Consider the following 17,724-nt stretch of genomic DNA (forward strand, 5'->3'; position numbering starts at 1 on the left):
CGCCTCAAGACTCGGAAGTAGCTTGGAAGCAAGTAAAATGCATATTAATTAGGAAATAAATAATTTTTCTTATTAATATTTAATTTATTAGTTACTTCCTAACAGTTTTTTATTGCTATAAAAAAAGAATTAAGAATAAGAAGTCATATTTCTATTACTTTAAAAAATATGCGAAACAAACAAAAATGTACTAGTTCCATTGCTTCCCACTTCATAAATTTAAAACTTATTTCTTTAATCTATTTCCTACTTCCGGTACTTCTGTCAAACCAAATAGACCTAAATTATTACCATTAACAAACGTTAGTGTATGGTACGATGTATATTTCTACAGATATGAAAATCTGTTACTTTGTTCTTTAATGGAAATGTTTCGCAATAACAAAACAAAAGGTCAAACAAGCTACAAGAGAAATTTTGTTTATTTATATTATTAATGGTTAACTGCACAAGGACCCCTTTCGGTTTGATATTAGCAGATATATACTACTTTTTTGGTTCTTTCAGGTTTAGGGGATGTCTGCTTTTGCGTTTTTGTTAATTAGATCTTTGAGGGTAGAATAATCAAAAAAAAATTCTCAGGGGTCTTAAATGCAACCAATATCAAATTAAATAGTTATAACTACACTATTCTCTCCTTTACTATAATAAGAGATAAAAGTGTGAGCTCCCTTAACGAATTATTAATTAAAAAAATAGAAAAATGAATCCACGTTTCTTCTCTCTCTCATAGTGTAAGTAGTGTAGGAGTAGTAACATAGTCATCACCGCTCCAAATTTAAAGAGTAATAAGTGTCATAATGCAATATTACCCGAGTTTAATTACGTGCAATTAATTAAGCGTATAATAAATGATTACCTCATTCTTCCGTTACTTGATATATAAAATGACACAGATTCCCTTTCATGCTAGAACAAAGGAAATGCGAGCAAATATTGAGCATGGTTTGTGCATTAATTCCTTTTACCTTCTCAATATAAAAGTTTATCACCAAATATCTGTTTATATTTTTCAATAAAGGTTGAGTTCCCCAAATCTCCCAAATATGTACATGTAACATATTAAGTACAAGTTATAATATGTTACGAGTTATCATTAATTACAAGTTATAACTGGTTATGCAATCTTTATTTCCTTTCATTTGCTGCATCTACAAATCTTAATTTGCAGGAAATACTTCTATTGACATACAACTAGAAACTCAAAAATCTACAAACATCATGAGTAAACTATCCCATCTTAAGTTTTATCCTTTCGTTCCTCCAAATTAACGCCCAAAATTATCGTTCACGTATTATATATGCATTCTTCTCCTTCTTGATCTCTTCCACAAAATTGGACAAGGGAATATCGGATATGGGATTTTACTAGGCTCCGACATGCTGCATTAATAAAAAAAATTAAAGACCGTTAGTAACAATATTTACAGTGAACGAATGGGTGAAAATATTTAAAAGAGAACTTAATTACCAAAATGTTGTGATTTGAACTTGAGAGAGCTCTGCGTTAATGAAGCGATCATGAGTTGCGGAGTGTTGCTTAACAGCGAGAATACGGCAGTTGAAGCTGTGCGTGCTAAGTATAGAACTTGATCTCCTGAAAAAACTTAAGTAGCTTATTGATGAATTTCGGTCCACATGGATCACAGTATGAGCATTTTGTGTAATCTTAATTAACTTTCTTTCGTTAAAGGTAAAAGGTACCAAATTTAGAGTCTTAATGTTCCTACCTTTGCACTTAATTTTAGTTGACGAGAAAGGTGAAAGTTGTAATTTTTACATAACTACTTCATATGATATCACGAACCAACTTTATGTTTGAAAAAGAAGCCACTTCATATTTGAAATTCTAAATATTTGTTATTGATCGCATAGAAATATAATTATAATTGTTGGCTTAATGTATAATGGCACATGCGAATACTAGAAAAACTAGCTTGTGTGCTATTAACTCGTGACGTTACCAATCAACTTTACTGGACAAATTTTCAAAACCACCCTATTTGAACATTTAATCCCAAAAAACGAACTATTTTGAACTTATTTGCAAAAACCGACTTGGTTTTAGCCTTGGCGCTGAAACCAGGTCGGTTTTTGTGAAAAAACTTCCGAAACTTCACGGGAGTTGAACTCGAACTCCCGTGAAGTTTCGTAGTTCAAAAAAAAAAATTGAACTATGAAACTTCATGGGAGTTGAACTCCCGTGAAGTTTAGCAATTTTACTAAACTTCACAGGAGTTCAACTTCCGTGAAGTTTCAGAATTTTTTTTCAAAAAATCGACTTGGTTTCAACGTCAGAGCTGAAACCAGGTCGGTTTTTGAAAATAAGTTCAAAACAGGTCTTTTTTTGTGATTAAATCTGGAAATAGGTTGGTTTTAAAAATTCGTCCCAACTTTACATTTAGAGTTCCAGCGACTAGCGAGTTATTCTCAATGTATATATGTCTTATAGAGTCGTCGTAATTGACCCTGAAATAGCTCAAAATCCATCGAAAACTTCGCATAAAATGCTATAAAAGTTACAACTGTTGGGCTAAAAAAAAAAAAAAAGTTCTTCATGTAGTGAATGGGCTCGTGACATCATCAATAAGGGGCTGTTCGTTTGGCCATTTTTTTGGGAAATCAAAGAATAGGAAACCTATTTCCTATAATATTTGTTTTGAGGTTGTTTGGTTGGTTTAAAAAAGAAAGAAATTGTAGAATAGGAGATAAGATGAGATGAGTTGTCAACTTATTATTGGATGATGTGAGTGATTTTAAAAAAAAAATTGTTTTGAGGTTGTTTGGTTGGTTAAAAAAATAAGGAAATGAATTGGAGGTATATTATTGGATGATGTTTTGAGGTTGTTTGTGTTTGGTTCGTTTTTAAAAATAGGAAAATAGATGAGTTGGAGGTATATTATTGGATGATGTGACACGTACTTAAGGAAACCAATTTCTTGTTTTTTTTTGAGGAAATGGATGGAAATGAATGTTTAATGAGATGAGATGAGTTGTCACAATATTATTGGATGATGTGTGTGATTTTTAAAAATGGGATAAGATGAGTTGTGATGAGATGGATGATGTGACACATTTCTTGTGTTTGGTTTATTTTTAAATGTAAGAAAGGAGATGAAATGAGATGAGTTGGAAGATAAAAATAATATTTTATTAGATGTTGTGGGTGAGTTTTAGGGATGGAAATGGGTAAAAATATTATTTTATTAATTTCCTTGTACCGATTTCCTTTTCTTGATTTTTAGGAAACCAACCAAACGGGCCCTAACTAAAGTTCGTTTGTCCCTTGGGGCTCTGTTGCGAGGTTTCGATGGCATAGATTGTGAAGGCCATTCCTACTATTTCTTTAAATAATAAATCGAATACGGCTGGCTCGTAAAGGGCAAAGAAAGGTTATACATCGAGGGAAAGGTAATTAAATTGATTTGTTTTTCCAAGGGACTTTATGCGAAGTTGTTAACGGAAATATGTCAAACCACAGCGTCTCTTTTTCCAAAAAAAGAAAAAGCATATATTTGATAACTTTCCAAAAAAAAAACTCGTCTGTTTCATATCTACTAAACGAAAGAGAGGCTCACTTGTAAAGGAAACTCTGAGCGTGGAGTCCAACCACGAGGGTCGAGGCCCCGATCTTGCTCACCAAGCCCACCACCGTCGCCGCCACCTCCCCTTCCTTCACCAGAATCTCAACTTTTGCCTACGCCACACCAGAAAAGAAGAAATTTTCTAAATAAACTCACTCATATTTTTTTCCTAAAAATAGACTCCTTAAGTTTTATTTATAAAAATAGACTCCTTAAGTTTTATTTATAAAAATACTCATTTTATCTTACTCTGATTACCAACCCCGACTATTTAGGAGGTTGTAAACCCCCAATTATAATCCTAAACCCTAACATTTTGACAATCCCGACTATTTAGAAACTAAATTAAGACAAAATAAGTCGATTTTTGTAAAAAAAAAAGAACACTCAAAAGATGTCTATTTTAAAAAAAGAAAAATTATGAACGGGTTTGTTTAGAAAATTTCTTCCATCAAAAAAACACCCCCTTTTTTTTAAATCAGGAAAAATAAAAAGAAGAAGAAGGCAATTAAAAGAGAATCATCTACAATTCGAGCTGCGCGCGAACCTCCGCGATCCCATTGCACATGTCCTTAAAAGACAGGGCCAGCTGGAACCCGCTGAGCCGGAGGCTCTTCTGCCTGCTCTGGATCGCGTGCCCGGGTAGACGTGAGGAGGCGTGATGGAGTCCCCGCCGCGAGATGAAGTTGCGCCATCGCCCACCTCAGCGGCGGCGCGGCGCCGCCTCGGCTCCTCCACCACACCACCACCTTCTGGCTCTCCGTGCATGCCATGCGGAATCAAGCTCATGCTTGCTCGAGGGGGAGCCATCGGTCGCGTCGTTTTCATACTGCTCTCCCGACCCCGAAGTTGATGGGGACCTTGTTCGTTCGGCGAGTGGTGGACTGTGGTGTGGGTGTAGATGCGTTGAGGAGGGACCAAACTAAAGAAAGGATATGTACGGTTTTATTTATTTATCTATTTTTGTGACGAGGTGGGGGCAAATATTGTGCGCAAAAAGGTGCTTTAATTTAATTAAATTAATGGGTGCCGCTACAGGAACATTAAATAGGGGACGCAAGAGGGATACGTGAGGTGTCCCCGTGAATGAATGATGCACTGTTCATGAACAGGAACAAATGCATCATGCATATGCATTTAGGAAGGACACCTCATCTGTCCTCCTATTGGGTCCCCTATTTGGGGTACGTGAGACATTTTTGTTAATTAATAGGGGAAAGAAGCGCGACCTTTCGTCCATATATTGTGACCTGTGCCTCCTTGGTTTGAAGGATTACGGAAACTAACTAGACTTGAAAATTTATCCACTATACATTTACATTTTGGGGAGAAAAAACAAAAAGAATCAATCAGGAGTGAAATATATTTATGGAAATAAATTAATCACAACGAGTGATTTGCAGCAGGTGGGCCAAATTGACGCGATTCAAACCATTAATACTTCATTTCATATCTTAATAACTACTTAGCAATTTCTAACTTACTCTGTAAATCTTATTGAGACCAACTCACGAATGAAGTTTTTAGAGAAGGGCATAATTTTTTAATGGAAGGACCGCATGCATTATTATTTGTCACGGTGACCGAGGGTGAGTCACGTTCTGTGTCACCGTCTTTGTTTTTTCAAAAAGGATGAGACTATTTAATCTCTACGTCTTTGTATTTAATATTGTGCGTGAGCTCATTAACTGCGTACCTGCAACGAAGCGATCTCTTTCTAGACTCACTCGTCGCACAATATGACCGACGTGTCCCTTCTAGAATGCTATAACAACAGATCAGGACCGTTGGATGGTTCGTCGTGCGTGAATCCAGCAAACAGATTATACACACCTATAATAGAAGTATTTTTGTATTTTTGTACAAACAGGTTGTATGGATGTCATCGGCTTAGTAACGACGAAAGGGTCCGACGACATGAAAAATGCCAGTAGCCGTCGTTTTCTGCCGCCGAGGATGGGCCCACAACCAAATGAGTCATACTCCGCCGGCCACGTCACGTGGGACCCACTGAAACGTAAGGGAGGCCTCTTTCATTATACAACAGGCCTGAAATTTAAATTTATGATTGTTTGATGTCACGAAGGGACTGTTTGGTTGGCTGAAAAACAAGGATGCTTAAAGAAATCAATTATAAGAAGCCTATTTTCTATAATAGATTATTTTCTTGTGTTTAATTCACTTCTTAAAACTAAAAAAAGAAAAAAAAAATAGGATGAATTATCATCATATTATTGGATAATGTGACTCATTTTAAAAAAAACCAATTTCATGATTTTTTTTAAAAGGAAATGGATGAAAATTAACTTTTAATGGTTTATTTATTCTATTTCTTGTTCTCTGATTTTAGAAAATCAACCAAACAGGCCCTTTTGATGTCATAAAACGTACTCGAAACTCTATAAATATGAATTTTAAAGAAAAAAACCAGTTAAAAAAAATAAAATAATAATTAACTTAGCGGATGAGATAACCTATAACGCAGCCTCATAGAAAAGAGATAGATACATCTCAGCAATCAATCAGAAGAACGCACCTACTCAACAAATCATGTTCACATGATACGATGCATGTTATACGATCCATCTGAACACGCGTGAGTTTTCATTGATCAATAACTGGCTAGGAGAATGCTAGTGTTTGGCGTATCCCTCCCGATGCAGCACCAATGTTTTCATGCATCTCACCCATGCGATGGATCCAAACAGAAAAGAGTTTATGACCCGTATCATCCAAAAGAATGATACAAATTCAAAAATAAAAGCATTTAGAAAGAAAAAAAAAAATCAAACTTGTGGTTTGGTAACACCACCCACAGTAGCTAATCTTGCGGAACTTCAGCTATAACACCGTCACTTACATCCAATACCGGCATCCACCTTGCTAAACTCCAGTTACTCGAAAATCACTTTCACCTGCATCTGCACTTAAACTAAGCAACGAACCAGACAAGCTACTGAGATATTGATGTACCAACACTTCATTCATATTTGCATGGCTTTTAAGCTTACCCAACATCTCACAAGACTCGGAACTAAGTATTTGAAACCTTTGTCGAACCTAAACATTGATGTTGAATCCTCTCCACAAATTCTAAAACATTGCCCTGGTTTATTACCCTATATGTTACATTACAAGCAAAGCCTCTCTCCCTTAGGAAGCTCGATTTGGTACAGAATGGCCTCGGCCTCTGTTACCATAACCGTACCCTCTGCCATAGTAAGAGCCTCGAGCACGGCCACCACCACGAAAGCCTCGACCTCCCCCACCTCGATGGGGACGGTGCCTTGGGAAATCACCAAATGTCTGGAGGAAGGAGATGGTATGGGTTTATTAGTGAGAATCTATGATGAGTTAAGATGAATGAATGAAGATTTTTGTACGTACCTCCGTGTCTATTTTCATTTGTTCTGAGAATTTCATTCTCCTGCCTTGCGAATCCCGGTCAAGGGTGTTGCTGGACAGGGTGTCGAAGAAGTCATCCTTCACATAGACAGGCTTCATAGAGGAAATAAAGAAACTGATGAGTATTTGAACAGTAGGAGAAACTGACATTCGTGTGTGCGCACACAGGAAAATATGGATATCAGGTGACAGTTTATTTGCTAAATGAGCAACAAAGATACAGATATACTGGTGAAATCTCACATCAGACTAGGTGAATCTCACTACAATGTTTTGCTAGTTCATTTAGATATACATACAATATATAAAGGTAGTCTGCTACTTATAGTTGAGCTTTTTTGTATATGTCTGTAAATGTGCACGCGTAATTGTATTTTGATATTCTGATAACTACGATCATCCTCTATGCCTCCTTCCCATCAAAATATGGGCTTGTCTATGAAGCACAAGTCCAAACGGGGAAGTAAAGGACCAGCCTTCGAAAACCATTCAAATAAGTCTCACTCTCACCAAAAGTTTGCATCAAGGTGTTGCCATACAGCATAGAAGAATTAACAGGTGCAAATACCTCCCTAAGCCTAATTCAACAAGGGATAAAAGGATAACCTCCACAATTGCCCAAAGACTAGAAAATAGTAATAAAGACCAATATGACAATGTTACAATATGGAGAAGTGAGAACTACTTACCTTGATCTCAGGTTTATCAGTTTCAGCATCTTCTTCCTCCAGATTATCATCAAAGTCGTCGTCATTTTCACCTCCTTCACTGTCATGTGTCACGTATTTGCTTTTACCGAGATGGCCCCACACTTCATCCTTGTTGAATTTCTCATTCATTGCCATGAAGTCAAATTCTTCAGTAAATTTGGTTAGAGGACCTTCATCCTTGTTGAATTTCTCATTCATTGCCATGAAGTCAAATTCTTCAGTAAATTTGGTTAGAGGACGCGGATACTGCAAAATGTACAGAAATCAAAGACCCATTGCACACTTAATGGCTGCATAGAAGCAGAATTCAATTTCCTTCTGGTAACAATGAAGGGGTTTGTACTTGTGGCGATAATATGCGAATACATGAAAGATGAATATCAGAATATTGGAAGTATTGATACATAACCATTCTGCATGTCTCATGTTAGTATATACTCTATAGATGATTTGCATCATAGCTGAAAGTGTTAATTACTAGGACGAGCAAAAGAAAAAGGATAAGAATGTATATAAGCAGGAAATATATGAAGGTTTTACCCAAACGTTGAACAGAATAGACAAAAGGATTTATCAGCCAAGTAATGTATTGATTTAGTGCTTTCCTTCAGCTATGAAAAATACATGCAAGTTTTTATCAACTTTTCCACAGCTTGTCATGCGTCAGTTTTTATTTCTAAGATCGTATTACAGCAAAATAAGGTTAGGAGGACCATTACCCCATTTCCTCTTCCTCTTCCACGCCCCCTATTGAAGTGATGTATGTGCATGAGAGCTCCATTTGGCTGCAAATAACGGACAAACATCAAAACCATGAACATGCACAAAAATTTCAACCCACACCATTAACTTTGGAACAGACATATGTAGGATATAATCATGGAGTTAGAAATTCTCTAATAAAGCACCATAATGATCTATAAGCCATTTCCTATCAAAATGGCACTCAATAAAGAGTGGTGTTTATCATATATTGTATAAAAATGTAAATTACTTGAAAATTTCAATAAATATAACTTTGTTGAAGAAATTTTTTGTGAACTTTCAGATATAAAAAAGTTAAAGAATTGATTAAAGTCATTAACATAGAATTTGATATTAATGAATGAGAAAATAGGTATAGCTTAATGTTTAAGAATTAACACCACTGACTTTAAATGAAGATAGCAAGTCAGTCTGCTCCATGGCATGCTTAACAATTTAAGATAATGAAACAAATAGATGATCCATGAACCAATATACAAGTATCATAATGGCTATTCTTTTTTCACTTGTCATATTAAATATCTTCCTCCTAGGTTTCATAGCTACAAGAGATGTTCGGAAAGGTGAAATTAGTTCACTATGTTGTAGCAGATCTAATGAAAATTCTGCTTCATATTGATCAAGATAGCATGACTTAAGATATGGCACAACATAGAGAATGCTGCCTGCATACATTGTGTGCCAAGATGAGCACAAGGTTTGTTGCCAATATTACCAAAAGAAAAGTCCTCTTCTTTTTTTTTCTTTCTAATTAAACAATGTTATCATGTGTCAACATGAGGTACAGAAGGAGACCCGCCATTTTCTTATCCTTTGTCCCTGTGTCTTGCTGTCACAGATTTTTTTCCCTATATTATCCATTATGCAAAGGTAGATTCTTGCCAAATAATAATAATAATAATAATGAGATTTAATAAATATTTGCATATGACAAGACACTGAATGAAACTATCAAGAGTTGGAAAGAAACCCCCAGTTCAAAGTGACCACATGAAAGATAAGAATGTGAGAGAATAACATAACACAAGAGTAATATGAGGACATTTCCCGTGTTCACCAACCCCCAAGCAGTAGCTGGGGAAACCAAGTTGCCTCGTTAACACTCAATAGTGCCATACAACAGAGAGATGAATACTTTTGATAACAGTATAAAAATGGCCAGAATCCTACAAAACATTAAAGTGCAACAGTACAAAAGAACTACATCAACATACCTTGTGATGTGTAGGTTTGGGTAAAGGCAATATTGGCTCCTTGACTTCTGCTGGCACACGACCGGATGGTTTTGCTACAGATGGCATTGCCTCTCTAGCCTTTCCCGGTACATTCAAGGATGATTCTAGTACAGAAGATTTTTTCTCTGCTTCCTGTGGTTTAACCACTACACCTTTATTGCTTGTCTGCAGCGGCTGAGATGAAGGCATAGTTGTGGGGCCAGGCTGCAGCAGTTGATCAGGAGTTACTAAAGAAACCGCCGGTTCAAATGTGTTTGAAGTGGAGGAACTGACAACTGAGGGTATAGGCGGAGATACTGTCTGATAACCCAAGGCTGGAGCAGGAACTGTCATTGGCTTGCTCTTAATAGTAGAAGGCATATTTTGAGAGTTTGTTATTAGGGAATCATGACTAGAAGCTAGTGGAGGCACCAATGGCAGATTGGCACCAAGAGTCGTTGCAGGAAGAGAGGTCACAGGAGGTAAATTTGGCATCGGAGTAGATGCTGTTTCAGGAGCTAATAAATTGGCCTGTGTAGGTGCAACTGTTGAGGGCAAAGAAGTAGAGGTTAAACTCTGAGTACTACTCACAAGTGGAAATAAAGGCGGAGGAAACTCAGGCAAATTTGAGGATCCAGGCTGCAAGGACGCATTCACTCCAGGATACTGCAAAGGCTGGTGGATAGATTGATGAATCGGCAACCCTGGTGGGGGCCTAAGCAAAGAGGATGGCTGAAGATGAGGAAGGCCAACTGGCGGGGCATAAAATCCTTGATAATACATTGCCATTGGTAGCCCAGAACCACTGCCCAAGTTTCCTCCAGGTTGATATAAGGGTGAACCTCCTTGAAAAGGTGACCTTGCAAGTCCCAGCTGAGCTGTATGTGAATTAGGATCAATAACAGCTCCATTTCCCACAGAAGGCAAGGGGGCCGAAGAAGATGCAGGATGAGAATAGTGTGACTGCATGAACTTGAGCAAGTTAACAAGTGATAACTTGAGTTGAATGGGACTTTCATAAGGCTGTTTCTTTTACCTGAATAATAGCAGGGTCATTGTGAATGGAAGGAGGTTGAACAGGTGGTGATGACTTGACCTGTAGATCCTACAAGCATTAAATAAGCAATACATTAAAATAAGTTATTTGAAGTCAAAAGATGATAGTGTTTGAGTAGAATCAAAAGAAAATTAAAAAGAAAAGAAAAGAAAAGAAAAGAGGATAATCTGTCAATTAAAGTAAAAGAATGAAAGAAAACCATTAGAAGTGATCTAAAACCGAAATCATCTAAAAAGAAAACCATTAGAAGTAATCTAAAAAAGAAATTGTTCTATGCATTTTGTGCATGATCATAGTTTTGATCAAGATTATCGATAGCGGATAGCGTCGCATAGCAGTGAAGCATCGCTAAGGCTATTTCGGGCTATTACGGCAAAATAGCGGTAAAAGCGCAAAGTCAAATAGCGATCTAATTTAGATATGTATAAATACTAAAAAAAATTAAAGAAAAATCTAAGGAATCTAAAAGTATATATTGGATGATTTAAAGAGATCATAAACATGAAATAGACATGTAACCATCACGTGATACCGAAGATGACTGGAGGCGTCAAAAAGTCATCGTCTTCGAGAAGAAGAGCTTAGCGGTGACAGGACTGCCCTAAGAGGAGCTCACGGTGAAGGAGGTAAGAGGAAGTATCAAGGTAGGTGCCAGAGGCTATGAGAGGTGGCGCGAGTATGCTGAAAATCACAAGAGACGGTGGAATGCAATGGTCAAGGGTTGAGTTTAATTTTAAAAAAATAAGCCTCAAACCGTTTTTAAATAGCAGTCAAAAAGCAAATTTCGAATGCAATCGCTCACTATTGACACACTATTAGTCGCTTTTGCGAACAAACATATTTCGCAATATGTCACCGCTATTGCGCGATAGCGTAGCGGGCGATAGCATCGCGGGAAGGGACCGCTAAGGCTATTAGCGCCGCTATTGCGAGGCTATTTACCGCTATTTATAACAGTGGTTTTGATGTTCACAATACCCACTAACTCTTGGTAGGTAGAATATCGTAAGTTCACAATTAAAGCAATGCTTCTTTTAGGAATATTCTCTGTTTAATTATTGTCATCATTGCACCTGAGCGTTGAATGTACTTCCCCACAACAAACATATCACGTTATTATCTTATTCTAGACTCTTTCTCTCCCCTCCAACGTCTCGGTGAATTTGGAGGATGCCTATGGAAAGCCCAGGGCAAACTTCTCATAATAATTCTCCAACTTTTCATGGAGCCTATTGCTTCATAGTTGAGCCCCAAATTTAATGCAACTGACTTAGATGATGAGGATGATGATAAAAAAAGAAGCAAAAAAATCTTTGAGAAATCATAAGAAAATTATATAAAAGCAATATTTGATCACCATTCTTGTCCTTCACGTGCAAACCAGGTGGCACAACTAGAGTAAATTCATTGTAGAAAAGTGAACATACAAATATCCATTTTTTAAGGATAACTAACACCTCTATAATATTACAACTCTTTGATGCACTGTCAACTCTCCAGAGGTGAATAATTTGAAGGAACTTGCACCTAAAGATGTACGTTGCAAAACAACTCATAACACTCGCATACGTAAAAGAAAAGAAGTAAAGGGAAAAAAGAAGAAGAGGAAAACTATGCATTAAGAACTCATTTAAGTACCCAAAATGTAATCAAGTGAAGGACACACAAGAGAAGTGTCCTCCCATGAATCCATGAAGAGCCATACCAGACATGGTATCACGATACAAGTCTCAGTGTGACAGAATTAACATCCAAAGAAAGATAATAATCAGATGCATTGCTAGAAATGATAAACGATGCAACCCTCTATTTCTTTACAGTCTAGGTAATTTGGCTGGAACTTCTATATCAGTGGGTCTGGTCTAAGATTTCTTGATAAGGACTTCCCACTACTAGAAGTAATGTCGCTGCCTAATCTACACCATATTTGCAGGAGGATAATTTGAATCCAGTTTCTTTTGAGGCGCAAAGAATATAGCCTTTTATAGTTGGAAATAATAAACAGGAAAGAAAAAGAATTGGAAAACCGGATGACACGAAAGAACAAAGTATCCTCATAAGTGACAAAGCAGTGCTTAATCAGGAGAAATTATTGATCATTTTATGAATTCTAATCTAGGCTTATAAGGTTGCAGTACTTAATCAGGAGAAATTATTGATCATTTTATGAATTCTAATCAAAGCTTATAAGGTTGAATATGATTGTTCATGGTACAAAGATGAGATGAATGTGCAAAGGTCCAAGGGGTTTTAAACTAGTAACGGAAGATAAAAATTCAACATAAGAATCCATACGGGAAGCAAAGACATAATTGAAAATTGTGTTGTGTCGACCAAGAAAAGGGGAAAAAAAAGTATTGATGGCATCAGTGACAAAGCTAAAGCCTACCAAGGACACCTGTAGACAAAGTGGAGCACAAAATTGAAAAGTTAATACAGGAGAACCGAGAAAAACACATACCTTAAGGTTATCAGCAAGAACTTTTAAGATTAAAGAATCGCTAGTTTATGTTGAAACATAAAAAAGAAGATGCACTCATGAAATAAATATTGATCAACTCATAAACCTTTCGAACAATAACAAAGAACAATAATAAAAGAATCCATCTAACAGTTTATGTGAGTACTTCCAAATAAAACTGAGAACAGAAACTTTAGAGCTTCAATAAAAACAGATAGTAATCTTCCAGCGATTTATGTGACTACATCTTAAACAAAACATGAAAAAGAAATGGAAAGGGAGGTTCTCCCTACATATGATAAAATGTGACATGAGTGCATACATATGATAAAATGTGACGAGTGCATATGAACAACAATATGTAAACCATATAACACTGCTGGGGCAGTCAATGAGATCTATGATCAAGGCTAAACCAATCAAGCAAAGTACAAGGGCTTGCTTGATGAGTTGTCTTTGTGTTGTTTTCATATGATATGACAGTATATGATTTGTCAAGCCACCACTTCCATGCAGAGGTACATTATTTTTTACATACCTTAATATCACTTCCCCGAAACAGTATATACTCGTAGATTTTTTCGCTGGCAGGAATTTGCGGACCATCCTTCTTTCGTCCTTCTGTCCCAAAAGATCGAACTGCAGGAAAACATGAGTTGAGTCAAACTGTTGGTTATAACTTCCACAAAGCTTCTAAAACCCCAAAGCAAAATACAGAGAATATAAAAGCATGACATGATTTACAAGGATAAATAATTAAATTCAACGATGAAACAGAAAAGGAAAAAAAACGGTATCTTCAAAGCAACCATCATTTGGTATAACCAAAGTTCAAGTTTGTTGTCACCAACCAAAAAAAAAGCGATCGACTACCCTTAATGGATGAACAACCATTCATTTTGATCAGCACAGCATAAAACTTATATAGACATAAAATGTGGTTTGGAAATTTCTAAGTCATTCATCATTGAGTGTTGCAAAATCAATGGTTGTTTTATATAAAACATTGGAAACCATTAGACGGGTGACAGATTTTCAAAATGCATATTTTTTTGTCTATATGCATTCTATAACATAATAGCAAAGTGGACTAAATCAGCCAATTCGATGACCTGTCATCAAATGTCAAAGGTAAAACAAATTTACATTTGTTCCTGGGGAATTAATATGTATGTATCATGCATGTGTCTCCCTGGGTGATCAGTAACGAATCAGTTTAACATCCAGTAGACAACAAAGGCACCATAATAACTGTACAAGAATCCACTTACCTTGTGATTGTATAAGCTTAATCTTGGGGTAAAAAGAGAGTTGCATATAATACATGGCAATAACAATGGTTCTACCAGAGTCTATTTCTAGACTATGGGAAGACTGATTTACTATATAGAGTTTACACTCGACTCTAAGGATATAGACAATGTTCTAAAAGGCAATATTGCTTGGGCAGCCCTGAATCTCCTTAGTTGCAGTTGGGGGTTGGGGTGCATAAGTTTCACTTCATGTGAATAACTTTAAGTTTTTTGGTTTAGGAACTACTGCGAATCATAACAGATCGAAGACCATTCCCTAAAAAGAGAAGACCCTTAGCTTTCTCTTCTCCACTTCTCCTAGTTCCTGCAGCCGTCAGCCGTTTCTCACTGTCGTTTTGCCATCAATGAACCTACTGTACCTAAAAAGGTTAATGGTGATTAGTCTTTCAACCCAAAAACTATCTTCTTCCTCCTTTTTCTCTCTAATTCAACCCCTAATCTCTCTTGTAAAAACTATTCCCTGCCACTGTATGGCAGTGCCCGTTCCGTATGTGAGAGAGAGAGAGAGAGAAAGGAGAGGGGGTGAGAGGGGGTGAGAGGGGGTGAGAGATTATGGGTTTAACTGTTTAAGTAGAGAGAAAGAGGGGTAAAGAAGATAGTTTTTCGCCATTTATTGGTTTGTCCTTAGTAGTTGATAACATATAGATTAAACAATTAATTTATAAATTAAAGAATAGATAATCATTTATTAGTTTTGACAAATCGTGTTTTCTGGCATGAATTAAAATGACAGGTGTGAGCGTATTCCTCCAAGAGAGTTAGCAGGTTCTACTACTAACATTGTAAGGGATAGAAAATTAAATTCTGGTGACATGCGTTGGGAGTTGGGTATTTGTCCCAAACCAACTGATTTCAATTTGATGCAACAAGTCATGTGCGCATATTGAAATCTCATATTCATGGCCTTTTAGAAAAATATTGAAATCAGAGATATGGCAAGGCAGTGATCGTAGCAGAATCTAGAATTATATTGAGTGGTGATAAACCTGCATATTCTTCTTCTTATGCTCACAAGAGCTGTGACAGGGGATAGGAGAGAATGTGTCCAGCTTTGGTAGAATAGGTACTCTTTACCTAAGCATTCTTCTGTGCTATGGTGAGCATGCTTGAATAGACTGCCTACTAGAGTAAGACTTAGACAAATTGGGATTCTTAATGAGGATATCTATCCTCTTTGTGAAAGATACGAGGAAACAAGAAACAGTCTATACTTTGATTGTGATTTTAGTTATGCATTATGGACTAGAAACTTGAATTCTATTCAAATTGCAAATGGACCAAGATTGTGGAAGGAGGCTATAGCTTGGATGGAAAGAAACTGGAGGGGAAGTTCCTCTATCAATTACATCAACAGAGCTACTGCTGGGTGCTTATACCACATTTGGATTGCCAGAAACAATACAATTTTTCAGGACAAAAGGATGCAGAGTGATGAATGCTTTAATCTTACCAAGTATGAGATTAGCATTCAATATAGTAAGATAAAAAGTCTTAGAGAGTTTAGACAAAACAAAATGTGGCGCTTGGCCATGCATATGACCCTGAGTTCATTCCTAAAAGAGGAAAAGGAGGTGTTCAGAGTCATAAGTGTTTTTCTTTCTTGAAATGTGGAGGAACGTAATTTTGTTTGGAGAGAATGAGTTCCATTTCATTGTTTTTCTGACTCTCTGCAGTTGATAGGCCAATATAGTATTCAGAATTTTTTTTTTTCATATCGCTATTGGTAAATAAGATCCATTACTTGCCAAAAAAATTTAAAATGTATCAACCTTGCTACTTGCCATTGACTAATTACATTTTGAATCATTTCTGTCTATTTGTGTAATGTGTATTGTCACGATTGTCATCAGCTTTCAGTTAGTTTCATGACAGTTTTGTGATGTAATATATATTTTTATTATGTATACATGTATTTTTTTAACAGTTGATGCTGATGCAAGAATGTGTTATGGTCTTTTCGCTAATCGGTTTTTTTTGTAGTCTTAAGTCTTAACTATTGCTACTATAGAATATTGGCTTATCATGGATTATTCATAAACATGTTGTTTCTTATGATATTTCTGTAATTATCCTAACTTTAATATCTTTTACTAATTTTGCAGTTATCATTGATTTTATATACTTATCATCTTATAACATGTAAAATGCAAAAGATTAAATGCATATACATCAAACTCCGACATCCAATACTTTATACAATATTGGTGTTAACTCAGGCTCAACAGAATTCTGACAAATTTGAAAAAAGTTTCATTCTGCTATAAACATGAATGGTCCATGTAAGATTTGTCATTCATTTAAAGAGACATTAGCTCTGATATGCATGTTGATAATAATATTAAAAGAATAATAATATTAAAAGGAATAACAATAATAATACTAAAGAGAATAATAATATTAAAATGAAAAAAGAGCTGTGAGAAAGTGAAACAAATAAGCAACTATAACAACTTTAAAAGGAGCCTTAGGGGAAAAACACCATGAAATAAAACCTATTAATTATTAATTCACTAGTGCAGAATTTGAAATTGTATTTCGGTACATGTGAATTATGCATTCAATATTTTACACTATAAGTACATGCAAATGGTGTTTCATAACCTAACTTTGTTATAACTTCCACTACATCATTGAGGAGCACAAAACGGAACTTCTAGCACATATAGATAAAAAACTAACCAAAATGAATCATCCATAGAACAACAAAGATAGATCACAAGTAAAGACACTTTGACGAGTCCTGGAACAATTTTATTGTAAACTGGATCAAGTTCAAACCGAGGGGATGGTCCAATGAAGAACCACGTTTTGGCCTAAAGAAATTTGGGCCCAAATTGGGCCCTTGCTCAATATTCCCCAAACACTATTTTCCCCAAAATGGGACTAGGACCAAGCCTAGTCCCATTTTGAGGAGTTTCCAAACAGAGCATTAGATAATATTCAAAACGCAAAGGATAACAAGGATAGTCAGGGGCAGATTTAGCTTCATGTGTTGGGGTGCAGCTGCACCCCTAAATATTTAGAAATTACATATAAGCCCTTGTGATATCTACAATCTCTCCCCCAAAAACAATTCAAAAATTGCACCCCAATCTATGTAAAAACTCTAAATAAGTCAGTAACAAATTGAATTAGTTTATTTACAGTGTCCTGAGTGCATTCCCATTAGATACTACACGTTTATAATATCATGTTTTTAATTTTAGGTAAATCAA

The 17,724-nt window shown here is 36.1% G+C and overlaps 2 protein-coding genes across 3 annotated transcripts in view; both read right to left on the bottom strand.

The window, feature by feature from the left end:
* LOC109829029 lies at positions 1,061–4,459 on the bottom strand. Its single transcript, XM_020396075.1, is given in 5 exon segments — positions 1,061–1,383; positions 1,472–1,597; positions 3,579–3,697; positions 4,132–4,196; positions 4,199–4,459. Coding segments are annotated over 5 exon segments (612 nt in total). The 5' UTR covers positions 4,413–4,459; the 3' UTR covers positions 1,061–1,295.
* Positions 6,547–17,724, bottom strand: part of LOC109829030 (protein decapping 5-like) — a 12,092-nt gene continuing 914 nt past the window's right edge. The window contains exons 2-9 of one of the 2 annotated variants that reach the window (XM_020396077.1): positions 13,735–13,835; positions 10,715–10,783; positions 9,679–10,641; positions 8,419–8,484; positions 7,939–7,945; positions 7,679–7,869; positions 6,972–7,082; positions 6,547–6,890 (exon numbers count right to left, since the gene is read on the bottom strand). In XM_020396077.1, coding sequence (XP_020251666.1) covers positions 6,738–6,890; positions 6,972–7,082; positions 7,679–7,869; positions 7,939–7,945; positions 8,419–8,484; positions 9,679–10,641; positions 10,715–10,783; positions 13,735–13,835 — 1,661 coding nt within the window. In that variant the 3' untranslated portion in view covers positions 6,547–6,737. Of the gene's footprint in view, positions 6,891–6,971; positions 7,083–7,678; positions 7,946–8,418; positions 8,485–9,678; positions 10,642–10,714; positions 10,784–13,734; positions 13,836–17,724 lie in introns of both variants that reach the window. The other variant, XM_020396076.1, reaches the window with a different exon arrangement.

The sequence above is a fragment of the Asparagus officinalis genome, chromosome 1 (genome assembly GCF_001876935.1).
Source record: "Asparagus officinalis chromosome 1, Aspof.V1, whole genome shotgun sequence".
NCBI lineage: Eukaryota > Viridiplantae > Streptophyta > Magnoliopsida > Asparagales > Asparagaceae > Asparagus > Asparagus officinalis.